Here is a 19,952-nt window from a genome sequence, read left to right as displayed (position 1 = left end):
ACGTGGAATGCCAATAAAATTGATTCATGTTTGTGGCAGTAATATGACAAAATTTAGAAAACTTCAAGGGGGCTGAATACTTTTGCAAACCACTGTATTTCCTGTTGAGCAACACTAGTTGCCTGGCTATAGTGCTCTCTTTGGCTGCAGTAGTGTCTGAATTACACACCTGAAACGAAAATGCAGCTACTTCAGAGCACCTGATCTGCATGCTTGTTCAGGGTCCATGGTTAACAGTATTAAAGGCAGAGGATCAGCAGGCCAGTCAGGCAATATGCAAGGAAATCAATATGGCAAACTCTATATCCCTCTCACTTTAGGTACCTTTTAAACAGGAACTGTCATCCAAATAACATGATGAGTAAAATTGCTTATTTTTTTCTTTAATAATCTTCACTTATAAAGGATTTAAGAAGTGCTTGTCCAATGTAAAATCTTTCCTTTTCCTGATTTACTTATTGAGATTTATTACAGGTGGCATCCTCTTTAGTACTGCAAAATGTTTGTTTACTGAATGCTCGGAAGCAAGTAGAAAAGATCTCTAATCTCCCAGAATGCTTTTAGGAGGGGGTGGACATAATAATAAACAGCCTAGGCTAAACCTTAGTGGTGGGGAGGGTGGGGCTACTTGCCAATATACACCAATATATAGATATAGGAAGCGTTTCTGATGTTGAAACCGAGATATTTAACATAAAAGGGGTATCCTGAATAAGTTACTGTATTTTACTTTAGTTTTACAGTTCCTGTTAAGGCGCATACACACACATTCAGGGCTGGTGCACACCAAAACCCGCTAGCAGATCCGCAAAACGCTAGCAGATTTTTAAACGCTTTTTTTTATTTTTATGAGGCGTTTTGCTAGCGTTTTGCGGATTGCTGCTGCGGTTTTCAGTATAGTAGATTTCATATATTGTTACAGTAAAGCTGTTACTGAACAGCTTCTGTAACAAAAACGCCTGCAAAACCGCTCTGAACAGGCGTTTTTCAGAGCGGTTTGCGTTTTTCCTATACTTAACATTGGGGCAGAAACGCATCCGAAATCCAAAAAATGCCTCACCCAGGCATTTTTCGTTTCTGCAAAACGCCTGCCGCTCTGGTGTGCACCACCCCATTGAGATACATTGACCAAGCAGATCCGCAGCCGCAAGCGGATCTGAAAACGCCCAAAAAGCCGCTCGGTGTGCACCAGCCCTCAGTCTTGATTGGCTATTTTACCCCTTTCCTGTAGTATGATGAGAGCTTGCGTCCAAAATCTGCTCTAAGTATCAACCGTGCTACAATTAGGCAATCAGGTGTGTGTGTGTGTGTGTGTGTGTGGGTGGGTGTGGGTGGGTGGGTGGGTGGGTGGGTGTGTGTGGTGTGTGTATTTTGTTTTATTATAATAGTTGCATTCTTTTTCAGGCTTGTGATTTAGCCATTACTGAAGCTAAAAATAGTAGCAGGACTGACACCCATTACGTTATGTATTGTCAAAATGAGTGTGGCAGTATCCCCAATCATACAGAGAAAATATTGATAAGATAAAGCAACCACATATATTTCAACTTAATCAAATCAATTAAATGTAGTCGGTTAAAATGGGAGAATCAAAGTTCTGATATTCAAGATACCCATTTTTAATTATCCTAGTTTCAGCATCAGGAGCATTCCTATAGCTATATATTGGTATGTAGCCTCCCTCTCCAATATGTGGAATTCTTCTCCCAGAGCATTCTTGGAAGACCAGGTATTATTTATAAGGACTTTGGAACAATGAGGAAACAAACATTCTGCAAGGATGCACATGACAGCACTAAAGTTGTTGCCACCTGTGGTACATTAAATAGTATAAATCAGGTTGAGGAAATATTTTAAAATGGGCAAACAATTTATAAAATATTGTTAAAAAAAAAAAAAAAAGCTATTTATCATCTAATAATAATAATAATAATCTGAACATTTGTATAGCGCTTTTCTCCTGTTGGACTCAAAGCGCTCAAGAGCTGCAGCCACTGGGACGCGCTCAGGCCACCCTGCAGTGTTAGGGAGTCTTGCCTTGAACACCCTTACTGAATAGGTACTTGACCTAGCCAGGATTCGAACCCTGGTCTCCCATGTCAAAGGCAGAGCCCTTAACCAGTACACTATCCATCATCTTATTTTCAGTACAGTTCTTTTTAAGCAGCTTATGATATGGTCTAAAGTCCCTAACACCCTCTGAAGAAAGCAGCTAGGGCAAAGAGAGTTTAACTGAATCTTTTATGTACTTCTGCCTTGATCTGTTTTAAACTTTTTTTTTTTTTTTTTTTTTTTTTAGGCTATCACTACATCTGTCTCAGAAATGAAATTAATCAGCCTCTGTGCCTCCCAGCTTTGCTTGTTTATACAGAAGTAAATGACTATATTCCAGATAATCACCAAGGTCAGTGATGTTATAATTGCTAAAAAAAAATATATTTTTTTAATAAGCTGCATTTTATCTTCACACTTTTAAATCTCTAAAGAACTCTAACGATGTTGATGGATTCCCCATTTTGCAGTTTAGACATTTATAAATGATGCCTTATCAATGCAATGATTTGGTTACAAGACTAGAGTCTCTGTAATTCTCCATTGCAGCTGCCACCTCATAACTTTGAGTAATGTCTTGAATAAGTCAAAGTAACGGACGAAGGATGCAGAATGTGAGTGAGTCATGTTAACTGCTCACTTGGAGCATTTAGCAGAACAAACTTTTCCCATCAAGAATCCACAAAATCTGAGAAAAATCGGAAAACATTACTGATGCTAAAAATGTCCTCTTTTCTGAAAAACATTAAAGGCAATACCTGGGGATTTCTGAAATTTTCAGTATCCATTGTATCCATTTTGTTTAATTGATTTATATACCTTATTTTTTTGACCATAAGACACACTTTTTCTCCCACAAAAGTGTGTGTGTGTGGGGGGGAGTCTGTGCATTTTATGGTCTGGATGCTACAATTTGGCCGCTCCCTCCCTCCCCCAACCCCCTACCCCCAACATTGCAAGTCTGTACTCCTTACCTGCATGCCACCAGGCTGAGTGCGGCATCAGGCAGGCTGCGATCTTAACACAAGTCTTGACACTAAGCCATCCAACCTCCTCTTAACTGTCTAAGGCTCTGGGTGTCTAGTTTAACCTGGATCCACACTTGTCTATCCGTTTTCTACACGAGTTGTCTGACAATGCTGCATTGTTGTCAATTGTTTTTCTGCATGTGAAAAATGCATTCAGGTGTGAACTAGCCCATTGACTAACATTGGTTCTCAGTTTTCCTGTGCAGAAAATACACAGAACAACTGATGTGTGGACAAGGCCCTCAGGGGACCCAGAAGAAAACCTCATAGGGAAATTCCACTGATGTGATTGGGATGGTTAGGTTTCAAATAGGTGTTAGTAAGCTATACCCTCAGTAATTGACCAATCACAACGCTTCATGCTGTAGAGAGTGTTGTGACTGGAGAACTGTTCCCTATGAGATCCTGCTGGGTCCCCTAAACTAGACTAGGGCCAAGCCCTGATACTTATCGTAACTGTCAACTTAAAGATTGTTGATTTCTTTTATTTTGGCACTGACCCACAAAGATTGTCTTGTGATTTATCTCTTTTTCTTATCTCATCAATGCTTAGGAAGTAAAAGCATATACACGAAGGGTAAAAGGTAATATCAAACTTTAAACTAGGACAACTAATGTCAAGTAACTTTTTTTTAGCTGAGATGAGAAAACAAGGGGTGATATCTCCAGAGAAAAGCTTTAAGGAGATGACTTGCCACCTTCACCTCATTTATATCAGAATGTAGTTTTATATCCGATTTTAGGTGCTTTTTTTTTTTTTTTTTTTTTCCCGAAAGAGAGAGATTTGAGGTAGCAGTTCTGTAATTCCACTTTGAATGCAGCATCCAATACAAGACCAAATTTATAAATTCAGGGCAACAATGTTTCACTGCTGGGGCCTGCATCAGACTACAATCTGCAGAGTCGAGGTGAAACAAAATTGCAAAAATAGCTGATGCATTCTACAGTGGTATTACTGTGAGGCTGCATTTCCACTTGTGCGGTGCGGAATCGCCGGGAAATCACCGCAGACGAAATCGCATGCGGGTGCGATTTTGCATGCGTTTTTCCCGCGATTTCGCATGCAATTTCGCATAGGGTAGTAGGTGGGCGATTTTAACCATGTCACTGCCTGTGTAAATTAACATCACCTCCTATGCGAAATCGCAGGGAAAAACGCATGCCAAAATCGCATGCGATTTCCCTATTAGATACATTGTATGCGATTCGCTTAGCGGTGTGCGGGGAGCGAATTCTGACTGCTCTGCCGTGCAGATTTTCCCCGCACACAAAAACGCTCCGCACAACGCACAAGTGGAAACAGGCCCATCCACTTGTATTGGCTGTGCGAATCCGCATGCGGATAACGCATGCGGATTCGCTATAGTGGAAATGAGCCCTGAGGCTTTACTATCCAATATGTTTTGTATACCTGATTTCAATTGTATTTGCAGAAGCAAACTGAGGTGGACGCAGGTATGAATCTGTGCTGACATCCTGTGGTACAGTCTGTGTATTTCCAAGATTTTAACTACCAGGATACTATTTTTTTGCCAGTTTACCAAACACTTGTTATTTTGGTTCCTTTGTAACTTTTTATTGTGTTGAGTTCTAACATAATGTTATCTAATATATTGTTTGTTCTACCATGTAATGATGGCCACTAACTTCATCCTCTACAGAATATATCAAAGCTCTGATGTACCCCACCCAACATGTCAGCCTGGATGAGAGAGCTAAGAAACTTGTGGCTTTGATTGGAGACACTGAGGTATAGCAAACACTAAAATATTTATTGAATAGAAGGTCAATAAATGCATTTTAAGTGTATTATATTAAAAGGCACACAGTTTGCAGTCTGATCTGTACAATTATGGTGTAATATGCTACTTTTCACCAATGATATCTCAGTGCTGTATCATTTAAGTGCACAGAAGGACTTTAATAATTCACAACCATATTTGGTTTTTGACCTAACAAACCCTCTCCTATCTCCCCTACCACAAAGCTTCATACTAATCATACTAGCTCTACATCAACCCACTGACCTATCCCTAACTTAACTCAAACCGCACCTTCACCTAAGCATAATACTAATCTTAACCACTTACCGTAGTAACCAAGAACACCCGACCTGAAAGCTCCAACCTTAACCATAGCTCTGAACTATTAACCATAACCCTGACTTTAAACTTAAAGCGGATCCGAGATGAAAAACGAACTATAACAAGTAACTTGTCTATATATCTTATATAAAGTTTAGATAGTTTACACAGCAAATCTAGCAGCAAACAGCTTCAATAGAATGTGATTATTTCTTCCTGTGATACAATGACAGCAGCCATGTTTGTAAACATTACACACAGGCAAGCTTATCTGCATCTTCAGCAATCAGCCTGTGAAAAAAACCTAATCCCCCCCCTCCTCCTCCCTCCTCCCCTCTGCCTCTGAAATATCTGGCTAGTAATACCTCCCCCTCCTCCTGCCCAGACTGAGCTCCCATGAGCCCTTGCTGCTGTCTGAAAATGCCAAGTTTATCTGAAAAGCTGTGGGCATGGATTGTTTAGTTTATAGGAAATCAGAGTATTAAAACAAAGACAAAAAAGTATTTGGCTTGAGGAATGCCCTATAAACAATAGGAAAGGAACACAATTATGCAATGAGTAAAAGTTCATCTTGGATCAACTTTAGCTAGTTTATCAGGTGCAGGGCCTCACACCCTTCTCCATGCACATAGATAAAATCCAGCCTCTTCTCCAGTGCACATCTGTAACTAGTCAGGTGATAGGGTAGGAACATAGCTACATCCCTCATCAGGAAGTAAGAGAGAAGATTACAAAGGTCTGAAGAAGATCTCTATAGCCATGGTTTTTTTCAAAATAAGCGTAGTAACAAAGCAGCCTTAAGCCTAGAACACATATATAATTTCAAATGGACGAGGATTGGCCAATTTTACCACCTCCATGTAGCATGAGCGTTTACCTATATAATCTGTTCATAGCATTCAAAATCTGTGTTGGCCCTCATATGAATGTGGTAAAATTGGCCAATCAAAATTGGATGTGTGTGCCAGACTTTACTCTAAAGGTGCGTACACACATCCAACTTTATGCCTGATTGTCATTTGGATCGGGCATTTGAACAACTTGTCAGGCAAACATGTCGTTTAAACGTCACGTAAACACACGTCCAACAAAGTGGCCGACAAACTAATTTACATGTCGTCTGACAGACTGGAAGTTCAGTCATAAAAGACGTGCGTCATCATGTTGAGAGAAATCCTGGTATCCTGCACCTCTACATGCATGTGCCGTGTATTAGTTGGTCAAACAACCGCTGGTCGTTTGTACACACTTACGGAGCTCAGTCATTTGAACGACAGTTGGTCCAACTGATCCCCCTAGCAAATCGGGCAAAACCGTTGTCATCAGTCATGCGACTACGCATACATATGTCCAACTTGTCGTTCAAACGACAAGTTGGTCAGAAAAGTTGGACGTGTGTACGCACCTTTACACTGTGTACAACATGACATTGTTTGCTTTAACCAGCTAAACAATGCCTACAACTAATCTATTGCTGAAACAAACTTAATACAATAATTGCTAGAACACTTAGGGCCCATTTCCAGTAAGTGCAAATTTACATTAGTACAGAAAGCAATGAAATTTCAATGGAATAGTTTCCACTGAATGCGTTTTTTTAGTCCTTTCTGATCCCAAGAAAATGTGGACAGCTTGTTGCAGATTTTCGCACCACAAATTCTTCCCATGCAATGATTGTCAATTATGCCAGATGCATGTAAACATTTGCATAAAAATAAGCATACAATAATTTAAAGAAGCTGCATATGGAAAAAGGCAGGCTAAATGAAATATGCTTGTGGAAATGGAAACTTGCTGTAAGCTATACTTTGGCCATGCCCTTTCCCTTTTAACCCAGGATTGAACTTCATTCCAATCAGTAGCCGATGCCCCCTTTCCCACAAGAAATCCTTACCTTTTCTCTATTAGATCATCCAAAACATCTGTATGGCTGATATTGGGGTTGAACTCATCCCACAGTGGAATGTCAGGGCCATGGCCCTGACAGTGCGCTGTCTGTGAACCTTGTTGCATTGTGAGAAATAACTTTTTGAAACTACCAAGCAAGCAGTGTTGCCCAAGGGGATCAGGTCCTGATCCACGACTGGTATAATCAGTTGTTAGGTGCGTACATTTCTCCAGTGGTAAACTTCAGTGGTCCTGACCAAGTAGTTTACTATATCAAAGTTAATTATATCAGCATTGGTCATACAATGTATGTTCATACAAGACAGATGGTCGGGACCTGAGGACTGAGTTTACTATAGCCAGAGGTTTACGATATCAGAGTTTACTATAACAAGATAATACTTTATAAGGAACCTCTGTATTGTGGATTAGGACAGCAATACAAGCAAGCAGATTTTAATCATCGCTTCAAGCAAAAAATTGTATTTGCAGTTGTACTTTATGCCTGGGTTCACATTATGCTGGACCCAGTCGGAATTGTACTGTATCTGTATTGCATTTATGTGCTGCCACTCAGGAATGGATGAATAGTAATAGTCTCCTGTCTGGAAAATCACACTGGTCATATTTGCCTGCAGTAGACCACAAACGTGTGAGTGGCCCAATAAAAAGCATGGGCATTTAGTCCATGTCCATTTGTCTGCTGGCAGTAATTGTTGTGATTGTTCACTAAATCATATCATGCTAAAGTTGGTGATATGCTGCGTAATATGTTGGCGCTTTATAAATACAATAAATAAATAAAATAAATAAATATGCCTCGCTTTAACAGAATAAACTGCATTCCAGAAAGACCACCCACCCCCCAGTAACTACTCAGTTTTTGTTTCATAAATACAAAGTTGTCTTAATGTTCAAAATGTTTTTATTACATGTTGTAGCATTGCGTAAACTGTTGTAGTTAATTAAAAACAAAAAAGCACAATGAAAACAATAACAAAAAAGAATTAATACTATATGTCCAAATCCTGAGCTGTCAAAAAGTAAATCATTAATTTATTCATTTTTCACTGTGTATATTACATGACTCGATTTACAAACTAATTCATCTTGCAAACTCCCGAAACACAACCTGTTTGTAAGCAGGGGGTCGCCTGTATTTAGTGAACAGTTGTTCCAACAGCTGTACTTAAAGGGGAACTGAAGAGAGAGGTATATGGAGGCTGTCATGTTTATTTCCTTTTAATCAATACCAGTTGCCTGGCAGCCCTGCTGGTCTATTTCTCTGCAGTAGTATCTGATTAAAACCAGAAACAAGCATGCAGCTAGTCTTGTCAGATCAGACTTATAAGTCTGAACCACTGAAACACCTGATCTGCTGCATACTTGTTCAGGGGCTATGGCTAATAGTATTAGAGGCAGAGGATCAGCAGGGCTGCCAGGCAACTGGTATTGTCTAAAAGGAAATAAACATGATAGCCTCCATATACCTCTCTCTTAAGTTCCCCTTTACAGAAAACCTGAACTGAAAATTAAAAGTCAAAATAAGCATACACAAGTCATACTTACCTTCCATGTAGTCTACTCCTCAGTGTCTTTCTCCTGTCCCGCGTCCTGTTTGTTCACTGTGATCAAGGGAATTCTCCATCCTCCATTTTGAAAATGGCCATTACCCTATAACAGCTTTCTGGTCAGCACACAGTTAAACTGTAACATCGCCGACTTGAGCCATAGGGAAACATGGACATTACCTGGTACATCAGTTTTCCTCTCAGCTATAACTGACAGCAACTGATATTTTACTGACAGCAGCTGATATATTTCAGATCTGACAAAATATTGTCAGAACTGGATGGGATTATTGTCAGAAGAAAATGGTGAGCTTCTGAGAGGAACTGATGGCAAGGTAACTATGCAATGTTCATTTGAAGTTACCTCATGTGTTTATTTTAAATATTTTTACTCAGTACAGGTTCTCTTTAAGTCCTGTACAATTACATGTATGCACTACTTCCTGGTTTCAAGTGTAGAATGTCTGTGTAATTGTTTGGTTGTTTCTGGCAAACCCTTTTCTTCATTATACTGTATTTTCTATCGTAGAAAGAGGGACTGTCAAAAACCTGAGCGGTTCTTGCCTTTTTCATGATTGCTAACTCAGTAAAGGACCAGCCTTTAAAGGCTCATATACACATCAGACCATAGCCTTTGGGAAATGAAAGCTCACAGACCAATTTTACCCCCTTCCATGTAGTATGAGAGCCATACCTATACAGTCTATTCTATGGAGCTGAAATCCCCATCAGACAGAAATCTTTGCAAGATGCTGCACAGACAGATGCTGTACACATTCAAAAGATCAGTATCTGCAAAAGATCTGTTCCTGCAAAATATCTGTTCCTGCTAAATTAATTCATAGTCTATGATATCTGCAGATCATCATACACACCTTGTTTAACAGACCTTCATCTGCAGATCAGATCCACCAGGATGGATTTTCATATCTGCAGAGGATTGTCTGATCTGCAGATGAATGCCAGTTAAACAAGGTGTGTATGATGATCTGCAGATCTCATAGACTATGAATGCAATTGGCAGGAACGGATCTTTGGCAGGAACAGATCTTTTGCAGATACTGATCTTTTGTGTCTGTACAGCATCTGTGTGTGCAGCATCTTGCAAAGATTTTTTTCTGATGGGGAGTTCAGCTCCATAGAAAAGACTGAAGGTATGGATCTCATACTACATGGAAGGGGGTAAAATTGGTCTGTGATCTTTCATTTTCAAAAGACTATGGTCTGATGTGTGTATGTGGCCTAAAGCATTGCTATCATATAAATCCGGCATAGCGGGGTCTGAACCCTCCAAAACAGTAATTATAGATTGACGGTATACCTTGAAATGAATCAGAACACTCAGTATATGATTTTATAGAAAACATTGTATTTGCTTATCATACAGCATATATACAAAATATGAACAGTTCCAAGTAGTGTTTCCTTCTAACAGTATTCCATCTCATCATGGCCTTTATAGCCAAGCAATCATCAATCTTCTAAGCACATTCAAAAAAAAGAATATAACATTATGTAGAATAAGATCAAAAGTAGTCTCATCTGTATCAATAGCTGTGTATCTAGTAGCTGTGTAAAACTTGTAGTAATCTTCTTAAACAAATAGCATAAAAAATAACTTCTAAAAAAACTTCTTGCTAACATCCTAACAGAACTTAATGCTGAAAAATTAATAAAGTAAATCACCAGAATATTAAGCATATTACACCTTCTCTGTCATCTCTTCAGCATCTAGAACCATGTGTGGGAAGGTAGCTTCTGCCTCGTGTCTTCTCAGGAGATTGGTAGGCTTGTGCAAAATATGAGCTTTCAGCTTCTACTTTTATAGTGATTGGATGCAATATGGCTGCCTAATCTGGAATTTCCCTGAATCCCAGGTTTTGATTGGCTAAAGTTTCCATGCCTCAATGCTTTATCATGTTTTGAATACCTAAATCATAATATTATTGTTTATAAATTCTGATTAGGTCATTTCTGACGCAGTTAATTAAAAATGGACGTCACCAGCCGTCTTGTCTGCTGGTTGACTTTTTTGCCCCAGACATTGAACTTCCAAACAGTAAACAATGTCATTTATGACGCATTTCTGATAATGTCCTTCTGCTAATTAGTTTGGAATGTGTCTGTACTTTCCCAGACACAAGATTGGTCAGGTTGACACTGTAACCAGACCTGTGAGAGTCTTCAGCAATTTAAGGCTTATTGAAACATACAGGGCTTCTAATATACCTAAATATAAAGCTTATTATATAATTCTTCCTAAAACAATTAATGATATAAGATTAATTGCATATTAAATGTAATAATATAAAATCATGTTCTATATATTTGCCTTTCTTAAAGGGAAGGTTCACGGTCTATCTTAAAAAAATAAAAATACAAATCCACTTACCTGGGGCTTCCTCCAGCCCATGACAGGTAGGAGGTGCCCTCGGCGCCGCTCCGCAGGCTCCCGGCCAGGCCGGCTGCCAGGTCGGGCTTCTTGTGCGCTCCACAATGCACCTCATGGCGACGTGCTGACGTCATCGAACGTCCTCCAGGCTGTACTGCCTAGGTCCAGCACGCCTGCGCAGTACAGCCCGGAGGATGTCCGATGACATCAGCGCGCCGCCGTGAGGCGCATTGTGGAGCTCACAAGAAGCCCGGCCTGGCCAGGTCGGGTGCGCCGCCGGAGGAGACCGGAAGCCTGCGGAGCGGCGCCGAGGGCACCTCCTGCCTGCCACGGGCTGGAGGAAGCCCCAGCTAAGTGGATTTGTATTTTTATTTTTTTAAGACAGACCGTGAACCTTCCCTTTAAGAAGAGATAAATATAATTTCAACGTGCAGATGTCAGCATTTCATCATCTTTAACTAATTGGGAAAACCCCTTTTTGTTTTATATTTTGTTGAGGCCAGTTCCCAAAACATCATGTGCTATCAGCTATCAGTGTTCAGCTAACTGAGACAGCCTTATAACAAGAACACGTCAACAATCCTCCAGAACCAAAACAATCCCACGAAAATGTTTCACTGGCCCAAAGCATCACTGGCAGAATCCAGCATTTAACTGTCTTTTCAAAACAATTAATTGTATTATGTGTAATTATAGGTTTTAACAATAATCATTTCTTTTTTAGAAGTACTGTATTGATTATTATTTAGATTAATAATATTTATATGTAATAACTGAGCAAAATGTATATATACTGTATGTCTGCTGCATTAATGTGAGTTTAAACTTGTTTTCTGTCTTCCACATACTGCGCTGTGTAACCTTGACATTTGAAAGATTCTTGTAACAGACAAAAATGTTTTGGCTTCTGTAACCAAAATAATATAATAATTATGAGTTCCACTGTCTGGAATATACTGAGATGAGAGCAATATTTAAAAAAAAGTCCTCTAACTTTAAAGTTTACAATGAAATTTTGCATAGAACATTAAAACTTAAAGGGACTCCGAGCTCAAAAAAAAAAAGAAAGTTGTACTCACCATGGGCTTTCTCCAGCCCAGTGCTGGTCGGGAGGTCCCACGCCGGCGTCCTGGCTCCTCTCCTTCTCCCCGCTCCGGAATGGCTGGCAGGCCGCAGCCCGGGCGACACTCTCCCGAGTGTCGGGCTTCTTCTTCCGCATATGACGCGGATTACGTCACACGCCGGCCGCCTCGCGTCATCATGGCGGCCGGCGTGAAAGTACTGCGCATGCGCGAACAAAGCGCGCATGCGCAGTACTTTCACGCCGGCCGCCATGATGACGCGAGGCGGCCGGCGTGTGACGTAATCCGCGTCATATGCGGAAGAAGAAGCCCGACACTCGGGAGAGTGTCGCCCGGGCTGCGGCCTGCCAGCCATTCCGGAGCGGGGAGAAGGAGAGGAGCCAGGACGCCGGCGTGGGACCTCCCGACCAGCACTGGGCTGGAGAAAGCCCATGGTGAGTACAACTTTCTTTTTTTTTTTGTGCTCGGAGTCCCTTTAAAACATACACATATGACAGCTTTTCCTGCATAAATAAAACCGCTAGAATTCTGACAGGACCAGCACCATCAGATAGTATTATGCTCTTGTATTCCTTATCAGGCAAAACAGCACATATCTGCAACGTTTCAAAACCAACGCTTCTTTGTCATGCTATGCTGCCTGCATACAGCATAGCTTGACAAAGAAGCGTTGGCTTTGAAACATTGCAGATATGCGCTGTTTTGCCCGATATAATCAGGGGCATAAGTACCACAGTGGCAGCAGTCAACTGTGCGACCGGTCTAGGGGACCCTGAGGGGCCTGCTCGTCCTCACTACCTGCTACGTGGGGGAGCGCAGCAGCATGTAAACCAGCAGCAACCGCTGGGTGGTCATTACTCACTTCGCCGCAATCCAAGAGCTGCATCTACTTACTTCTTCCTGTCTTGCATTCCAGCTCACAGTAACAGGGAACCCTAGGGGGTGCTGTTACTGTGAGATGGAACGCAACAAACAAGAAGTAGGTAGATGCAGAGCTTGGTTTGAGGCAAAGTGAGCAATTGATGACCTCTCAGTGGGTGCTGGTATGCGTGCTGTTGCGTCCCCCCTACGTCTGGCTATCTATACTGAAGCACCTATTACTGGCTATTTATACTGAGGCGCCTATCACTGGCTGTCTATACTGAGGCACCTCCTCCTGGCTGTCTATACTGAGGCACCTCCTCCTGGCTGTCTATACTGAGGCACCTCCTCCTGGCTGTCTATACTGAGGCACCTACTCCTGGCTGTCTATACTGAGGCACCTACTCCTGGCATTCTATACTGAGGCACCTATTCCTGACTATCTATACTGGGACACCTATTCCTGGCTATCTATACTGGGAGCACCTATTCCTGGGCTACCTACGCTGGAGCACCTATACCTGGCTACCAAAACTGGGGGCCCCTATTCTTGGCTATCTATACTGGAGCACCTATACCTGACTACCAAAACTGGAGTCCCCTATTCCTGGCTACTTATACTGGGGCACCTATTCCTGGCTACTTATACTGGGGCACCTATTCCTGGCTACTTATACTGGGGCACCTATTCCTGGCTACCCATACTGGAGGCGCCTATACCTGGCTATTTAATGTAGGGTGGGGGGCCCGGGTCCTAATCCCTCATCGGGCCCCGAGGTCTGTAGCTACACCACTGTAAGTAATAAAAGAGCATATTACTATCTGATGGTGCCGGTCCCTCTTTCTATGATATGACACAACACTGATCTGGAGTGCTACTTGATCGACCAAGGCACATCAGATTGGGATGAGAGGAGTGCTCCACCTTCCCTAGCAAATTATAATTTTCTATAGAACACCCATTTCTTCAGACAGACATGTTTGAATCCTGTACATTGATTGCTTGTTCATAAAACCTTTTGGTACAGTTATTGACCCCTGCTATGTATCCGTATCTGTACACACATTTTCTTAGATAACCAATAAAATGTTATGTTTCGTGGAAATTAATTGTTGGATTATCGAGTGCTTTGTAGAGAAGAGTGTAGCCAGATAATTGTGTCAGGAATTGAAAACGTGGCATTTCTCTAATGTTTATAGCAACATGGAATGTCTAAGTATTGCAGAGGCCAGCAAACCTGGCCTACATTTAGTGAACCCAACTTCTGAAGGGATCTCGGTGAGGGTAGCAAAAAACTTACTAGCAGCATATAGCGAAGAAAGCTGAGAGGTTCTTGTATTTAGGTTTCTGAAAATGCATTCCAGTACACACATGAGTTTAATGAGATGCTTTCAGCTGTTCTGGCTGGATAATGTACTGGTTAAGGCCTCTGCCTCTCACCCAGGAGACCTGAGTTTGAATCTCTGCTCTTCCTGTACAGTAGGTCAGCACCTATTCAGTAGGAGACCTTGGTCAAGACTCTTTTACACTGCTACTGCCTATAGAGCGCACCCTATTGGCTGCAGCTCTGTTGCTTTGAGCCCGCCAGGAAAAAAAGCACAATATAAATGTTAATTGTCTTTTCCTGTCCTGTTCACTTGCTAGCCTTTCAGCAACCCTCACTAAGCTCTGACACTTTTTTTTTTTTTTATAAAGTTTGTGGACAGTCTAGGTTTTTTGGATCAGTCGTGCTCTTCAACATTTCCCATGTTTAGTTGCCAGTGTTTTATATTTTTACGATTCATACTGGTAATTTCAGTTTAACGACTAGAATTGCTATGTTTTTGAAACCTTATTTGTAGGTGTCAGCAACGCTGCATTCTTGGAGATGCAGTCTTTTTATAAACCTGAGAACAATAATTTATGGAATCTTTATCATTAATATGTGTTCTAAATCAAGTATTGCAGCTGACTACATGTAATCCTCTTGTATCAACTGCAGCCCAACAATGCAGAGAAACCACAGGAAAAGAAAAGACCTGAAACTTCAAGTGTGACTCCACAGATCTCTCCTGGGACCAAGACACAGTCTATGTCACCATCACCACCTATTGGTACGTCACCTGCTTAATAGTTCCTCTTTTTCTCTTGGTGTTGCTCCAGTAGAGAAGCAAGTGCACACTCTGCATGTTTGTCTTAAAATAATAGCTATCTATGCCCCCTCCTATACTTAAATATTGTAAATGGCATTCTCTACAATGCATGTTCTCGCTACAGCAGCCAGCAGGTCCTGGTTGACTGTATCAGGAACTGTAGTCGAATAAGCCATGCTGTACTACACATGCACCAGCTGATTGTTTACTTGGGTTCCAGAGAGCACAAGGGGAGCCAGGTCTGCAATAAAAAATGTAACATTTGTATAATCCTTTTCTCCTGTTGGACTCAAAGTTCTTGAGTTGTCTATGGTGGTGTCTTTAACCAATATACTATACATGTACTGCTGACACCACTACAGTGCGTTCAGTGTATGCCCATTACAGTGCAGCTCTCTTGTTTACAATACTGGTTCCTTCACAACAGACCATGAGTCCACTGTGGGGAGAACTAGATGAGGGCAAATATCAGGTTAGGAGAGTAATTTACAATATTTAAAGCAGTAGAGTGTTGTACTGTGTTAGCCATCCGAAAAAGCAAGAGGTTTTGAATCAGGATGATGCCATTTATGGGTCAACTTTTTTTTTTTTTATATACCAATAAGTTAGTAAAAAAATGGTATCGTGCTGATTCAAAACTACTTTCAATAGCTAAAGGAAACCTAAAATGATGCTAAGGGGCCCAGTTTAATTTACCTGGGACTTCTTCCAGCCCCCTGTAGTCACCTTGTCCCTTGTTGTCTGTCTGCTCTGATCCATTCAAAATATATAATAATAATTTATCTGTATGGAGACAGTGATGAGAAAAAGTCCCAGACTTCCAGACAATTCTCAGTCTAGTTATCCTCCATAGAATGCATAAATCCGCTGTTATCAAAAAAAGGAATAATTTAGGAGAGTAACTATGAATAAAAGGATCCTCTTGAAACTACTGTGCAGCAGGTATTGAAAGTGGTTGTGTAACCACAGTATATGTAGTCTGAAAAACGCAGAAAAATTCATTTTTTTGATAAACAGTGGATTTATGCATTCAATGGGGGATAACTGGTCTGTTTGAGAATTGTGTGGAAGTCTGGGACTTGTTATTTTAATATTTTGTATTTTTTATGATTTTTTTTTTAAATTGCCTATAAGGGTGTTTTCGAAATAAAAATTTTAGGGGGTTCCAGATAGCTCATTATATAAATGATAGGGTTCTTGAGAATATTAGAGGTTTATGAGGCATTATATGAATTAATTGAACCACAATAAAATGTTTTATTATGTACATTTTCTTGATGAGTAAGGATTGTTTTTAAAAGATACAGATGTAGCGCTCCTTTATACGTTTCTGGAATATTGTCTCTTTTTTTTTTAGGGGAAGTTGGTCCCCTCATGTTTAACAGTAACAGCTAGTTGAAAGAAAATATCTTTGATCCCTGACGCCACCTTATTTGAATTTACTGGAATGACTTGTAGAGTTTGGTGGGAAAGAGCTGAAATACAGAGAGACAGAAGTTGCCAATAGACAGTACGAGAGAGGAGTGGCAGTGTAGAAAGTGCATAGCAGAAAGTAGTCAACAAATTTTGTCAGTGTGACAACAGAGTAAGGTAGCGATTGGTAGGAGAGTGTGATCAACAGGCAGTAATGGACAGTTAATAGCAAGAGGCAGGGGTGGTGCACAGAGGGCAGTAAAACAGTAGAGTAGGTGGTGGCAGACTGATCATGGGTAGTGAAAGAGAGATAGTGGACAGAGACTGTTACGTTGTGACAGTGGGCTGCAGAAAAGACCAGTTGTGGACAAACAGATATTTGTGGTAGACAGTGGACAGCGATACAGAGATAGAGGTCGGAATGAGTAGGAAAAAAAAGAGTAGCCAAGGAGAGAGGGGGCACTCACAGTTACATAGGAAAAAACCCAAGGGCTGTAGTATAGACTTTAGACTTGCCCACCCTTACCCACAGGTTGTCTCCATGCCACTTCGCCATAGTACTTCCCCTTCCTACCACCTTTTAGCTTCACTCCCATGCCATATTTTCCACCTAGCACTGACCCAAACCATCCTCTTCTCCCCACACTTCTCCACTCATGTGGTCAAGTGTCAGGGAGTTTGGACTCCAGGAAGCAGGGTAGGCTCTTGCAGAAGTGCTTTAGGGCATTGAAATGAGATGATGACCCTCACTGCCCCACAGCACTTCCTGCGTTTGCACAGCCCCCATGTTACTCTACCTACCCACCTACCTGTATGTCCTACCTTGGATGTTAACCCATTTATCTATCGGAGCAGTGCTTTTCAGCGCTGCTAGATTTGGGCGCAGCCGGCGCCTTCATAGACTTCAATAGGAATCATTCCTATTTAAGCGCTCAGTGAGTAACGTCGGCTCCGTCAGAAGACAGAGCCGAAGTTGCTTAAAAACATAATAATTCGGCCTCCAGCAATCGCTGGAAGCCGAATTATTTCATTCCCCTACTATCCATGTCGGCCTGGAGGGGGAATAGTAATTTAATCGGCCCGGACTTGTGCAGAAGCAGGATCAGCCATATAGCGCTGTATCCTGCGCCCAAGTCTACCGGCGCCGACTTCAAATGTACGCTTTATCTATTGTGCAGCGCTGCGTAATATGTTGGCGCTTTATAAATACAATAAATAACAATAAGTATGCTCCATGCTCTACCCCCCCCCCTTCCTCCCGATTTTCCAAACACCCTTCTCTACAACATTGTACACTTCCATCACCACTGCCTCATCATCTCATTTCAATGCCCTTAAAGCACTTCTGCAAGAGCCTACCCTGCTTCCTGGAGTCCAAACTCCCTGACACTTGACCACTTAAGCCTGCCAATCCCCTGCCGATTTGTGAATGACTCTCCCTCAGTCATGCTATCTGTGCAGTGAGGTGCACTGCAGTAGTGCATGCTTGCCTTGCTTTTCGATTTTACAAATATGACAAAAAATGCTAAAATTCTATTTACAGTTTCACCACAGGTTATGGTAAATGAGTTTAGCTTGAGGGTACATCTGACTTTTGCTTGTCTGCTTCCATCTATCTAGACATTGTATTCTTTTTGTTCAGTCAACACAGTACTCTTTTGCCTATGTGTCATGTATTTGTGATTGATCATCTTGCAGTTGTAATCTTCACCTCATAATTTATTTTATAGCACTTACACAGATTTATATTAGGATTGTTCTGATTTTCTTTATCCTACAGTTTACCGGGATGACCTCATAGCAAATCTTCTAACAGGTAATTACATTTAATTTCTATATATGCTTAACCACTTCACCACTGAGGGGTTTTACCCCCTGACCACCAGAGCAATTTTCACCTTTCAGCGCTCCTTCCATTCATTCGTCTATAAATTTATCATTACTTATCGCAATGAAATGAACTATATCTTGTTTTTTCCGCCACCAATTAGGCTTTCTTTAGGTGGGACATTATGCCAAGAATTATTTTTTTCTAAATGTGTTTTAATGGGAAAATAGGAAAAATGTGGGGAAAAAAAAAATTATTTTTCAGTTTTCGGCCATTATAGTTTTTAAATAATGCATGCTACTGTAATTAAAACCCATGAAATTTATGTGCCCTTTTGTCCCGGTTATAAAACCGTTTAAATTATGTCCCTATCACAATGTTTGGCGCCAATATTTCATTTGGAAATAAAGGTGCATTTTTTTCAGTTTTGCGTCCATCCCTAATTACAAGCCCATAGTTTATAAAGTAACAGTGTTATACCCTCTTGACTTAAATATTTAAAAAGTTCAGTCCCTAAGGTAACTAATTATGTATTTTTTTTTATTGTAAATTTTTGAATTTTTTTTTAATTACAAAAAAAAAAAAAAATGGGGAGTGTGGGAGGTAATGAGTTAATTTTTTGTGTAAAAGTCATTTATTTGTATGTGAAAAATGTGTAGGGTGTAGTTTACTATTTGGCCACAAGATGGCCACAGTAACTTTTTGCTTTATTGCGACCTCCAAGCTTCCTTCCGGAAGCTTGGAGGAAGAATAAGGAGGCTGGACACGTGAGTTTCTTCTCACAATGATCGCGCTGCCCATAGGAGAGCAGCGGGTCATTGTGGGGCTTAGATCAACGAACGGGAATGGATTTTCCCGTTCATTGATCTCCGGGCGAGCGGGCGGCGGCGGTTTTACTAGCGGCGGGCGGCGTGTTTACGAGCGGGAGCGCGGACAGCGTCGGGAACGCGGAAAGTACGTGTTTCTCCGTCCCTGGTTTTTAAAGGATGAAAAAAGGGGCGGAGAAATATGTACGCGCGGGGGTAAAGTGGTTAATATTATATTATATAAATAGTGAAATATTTCTTGGGTAGAAAAATTAAGTTGTTTATTGATGGCTTAATTTTGGCAAGTAGTCCAAAGGTGAAAAAAAAAAACTACTGCGAATAATTAAAACTTCACCTCATATATATTGCTGTAGTTCAGCAGTGTTCACTTGTATCTGAGTGTAGAGAACCATTTCAACTATTTGGTTGCTGTTATCTCCTACTTCATATTTAAGAGTAATGCTACAGTATATTCCTTAGGCCTAGTTTACTTGGATGGTTTTCATGCGATTAAACCAAACTGTTGCTAAGTGTTTAATGGCTGAAAAACAACCAATCTACCACCACATCTTATCCTAAAGATGTAACCAAATTAGCGGACATAGTGTTCTGGAAGTAACAAGAAATGGCCTCAAATGTAAGTATAATTGACGCTACAGCTCTTAAAGGAGTCGTCAAGTAACTCCTGCTACCCATAGTACTACTTACCCGGGGCTTGCTCCAGCCCCTGACAGCCGCTATGTCCCTCGCCGCAGCTCCGATGGCCTCCCCATTCACCGATAGTGCACACGTTCTGAACAACGTGGAAGTGATTG

The 19,952-nt window shown here is 41.0% G+C and overlaps 1 protein-coding gene across 1 annotated transcript in view; it reads left to right on the top strand.

The window, feature by feature from the left end:
• The window catches only part of PLCB3 (phospholipase C beta 3), a 201,313-nt gene that overhangs the window by 54,928 nt on the left and 126,433 nt on the right, over positions 1-19,952 (top strand). The window contains exons 15-18 of the mRNA XM_068261207.1: positions 2,300-2,404; positions 4,742-4,830; positions 14,940-15,051; positions 18,284-18,319. Coding sequence (XP_068117308.1) covers positions 2,300-2,404; positions 4,742-4,830; positions 14,940-15,051; positions 18,284-18,319 — 342 coding nt within the window. The remainder of the gene's footprint in view (positions 1-2,299; positions 2,405-4,741; positions 4,831-14,939; positions 15,052-18,283; positions 18,320-19,952) is intronic.

This window comes from Hyperolius riggenbachi, chromosome 11 (genome assembly GCF_040937935.1).
Source record: "Hyperolius riggenbachi isolate aHypRig1 chromosome 11, aHypRig1.pri, whole genome shotgun sequence".
NCBI classification, from domain to species: domain Eukaryota; kingdom Metazoa; phylum Chordata; class Amphibia; order Anura; family Hyperoliidae; genus Hyperolius; species Hyperolius riggenbachi.
This window is presented reverse-complemented; position numbering and strand designations above follow the sequence as displayed.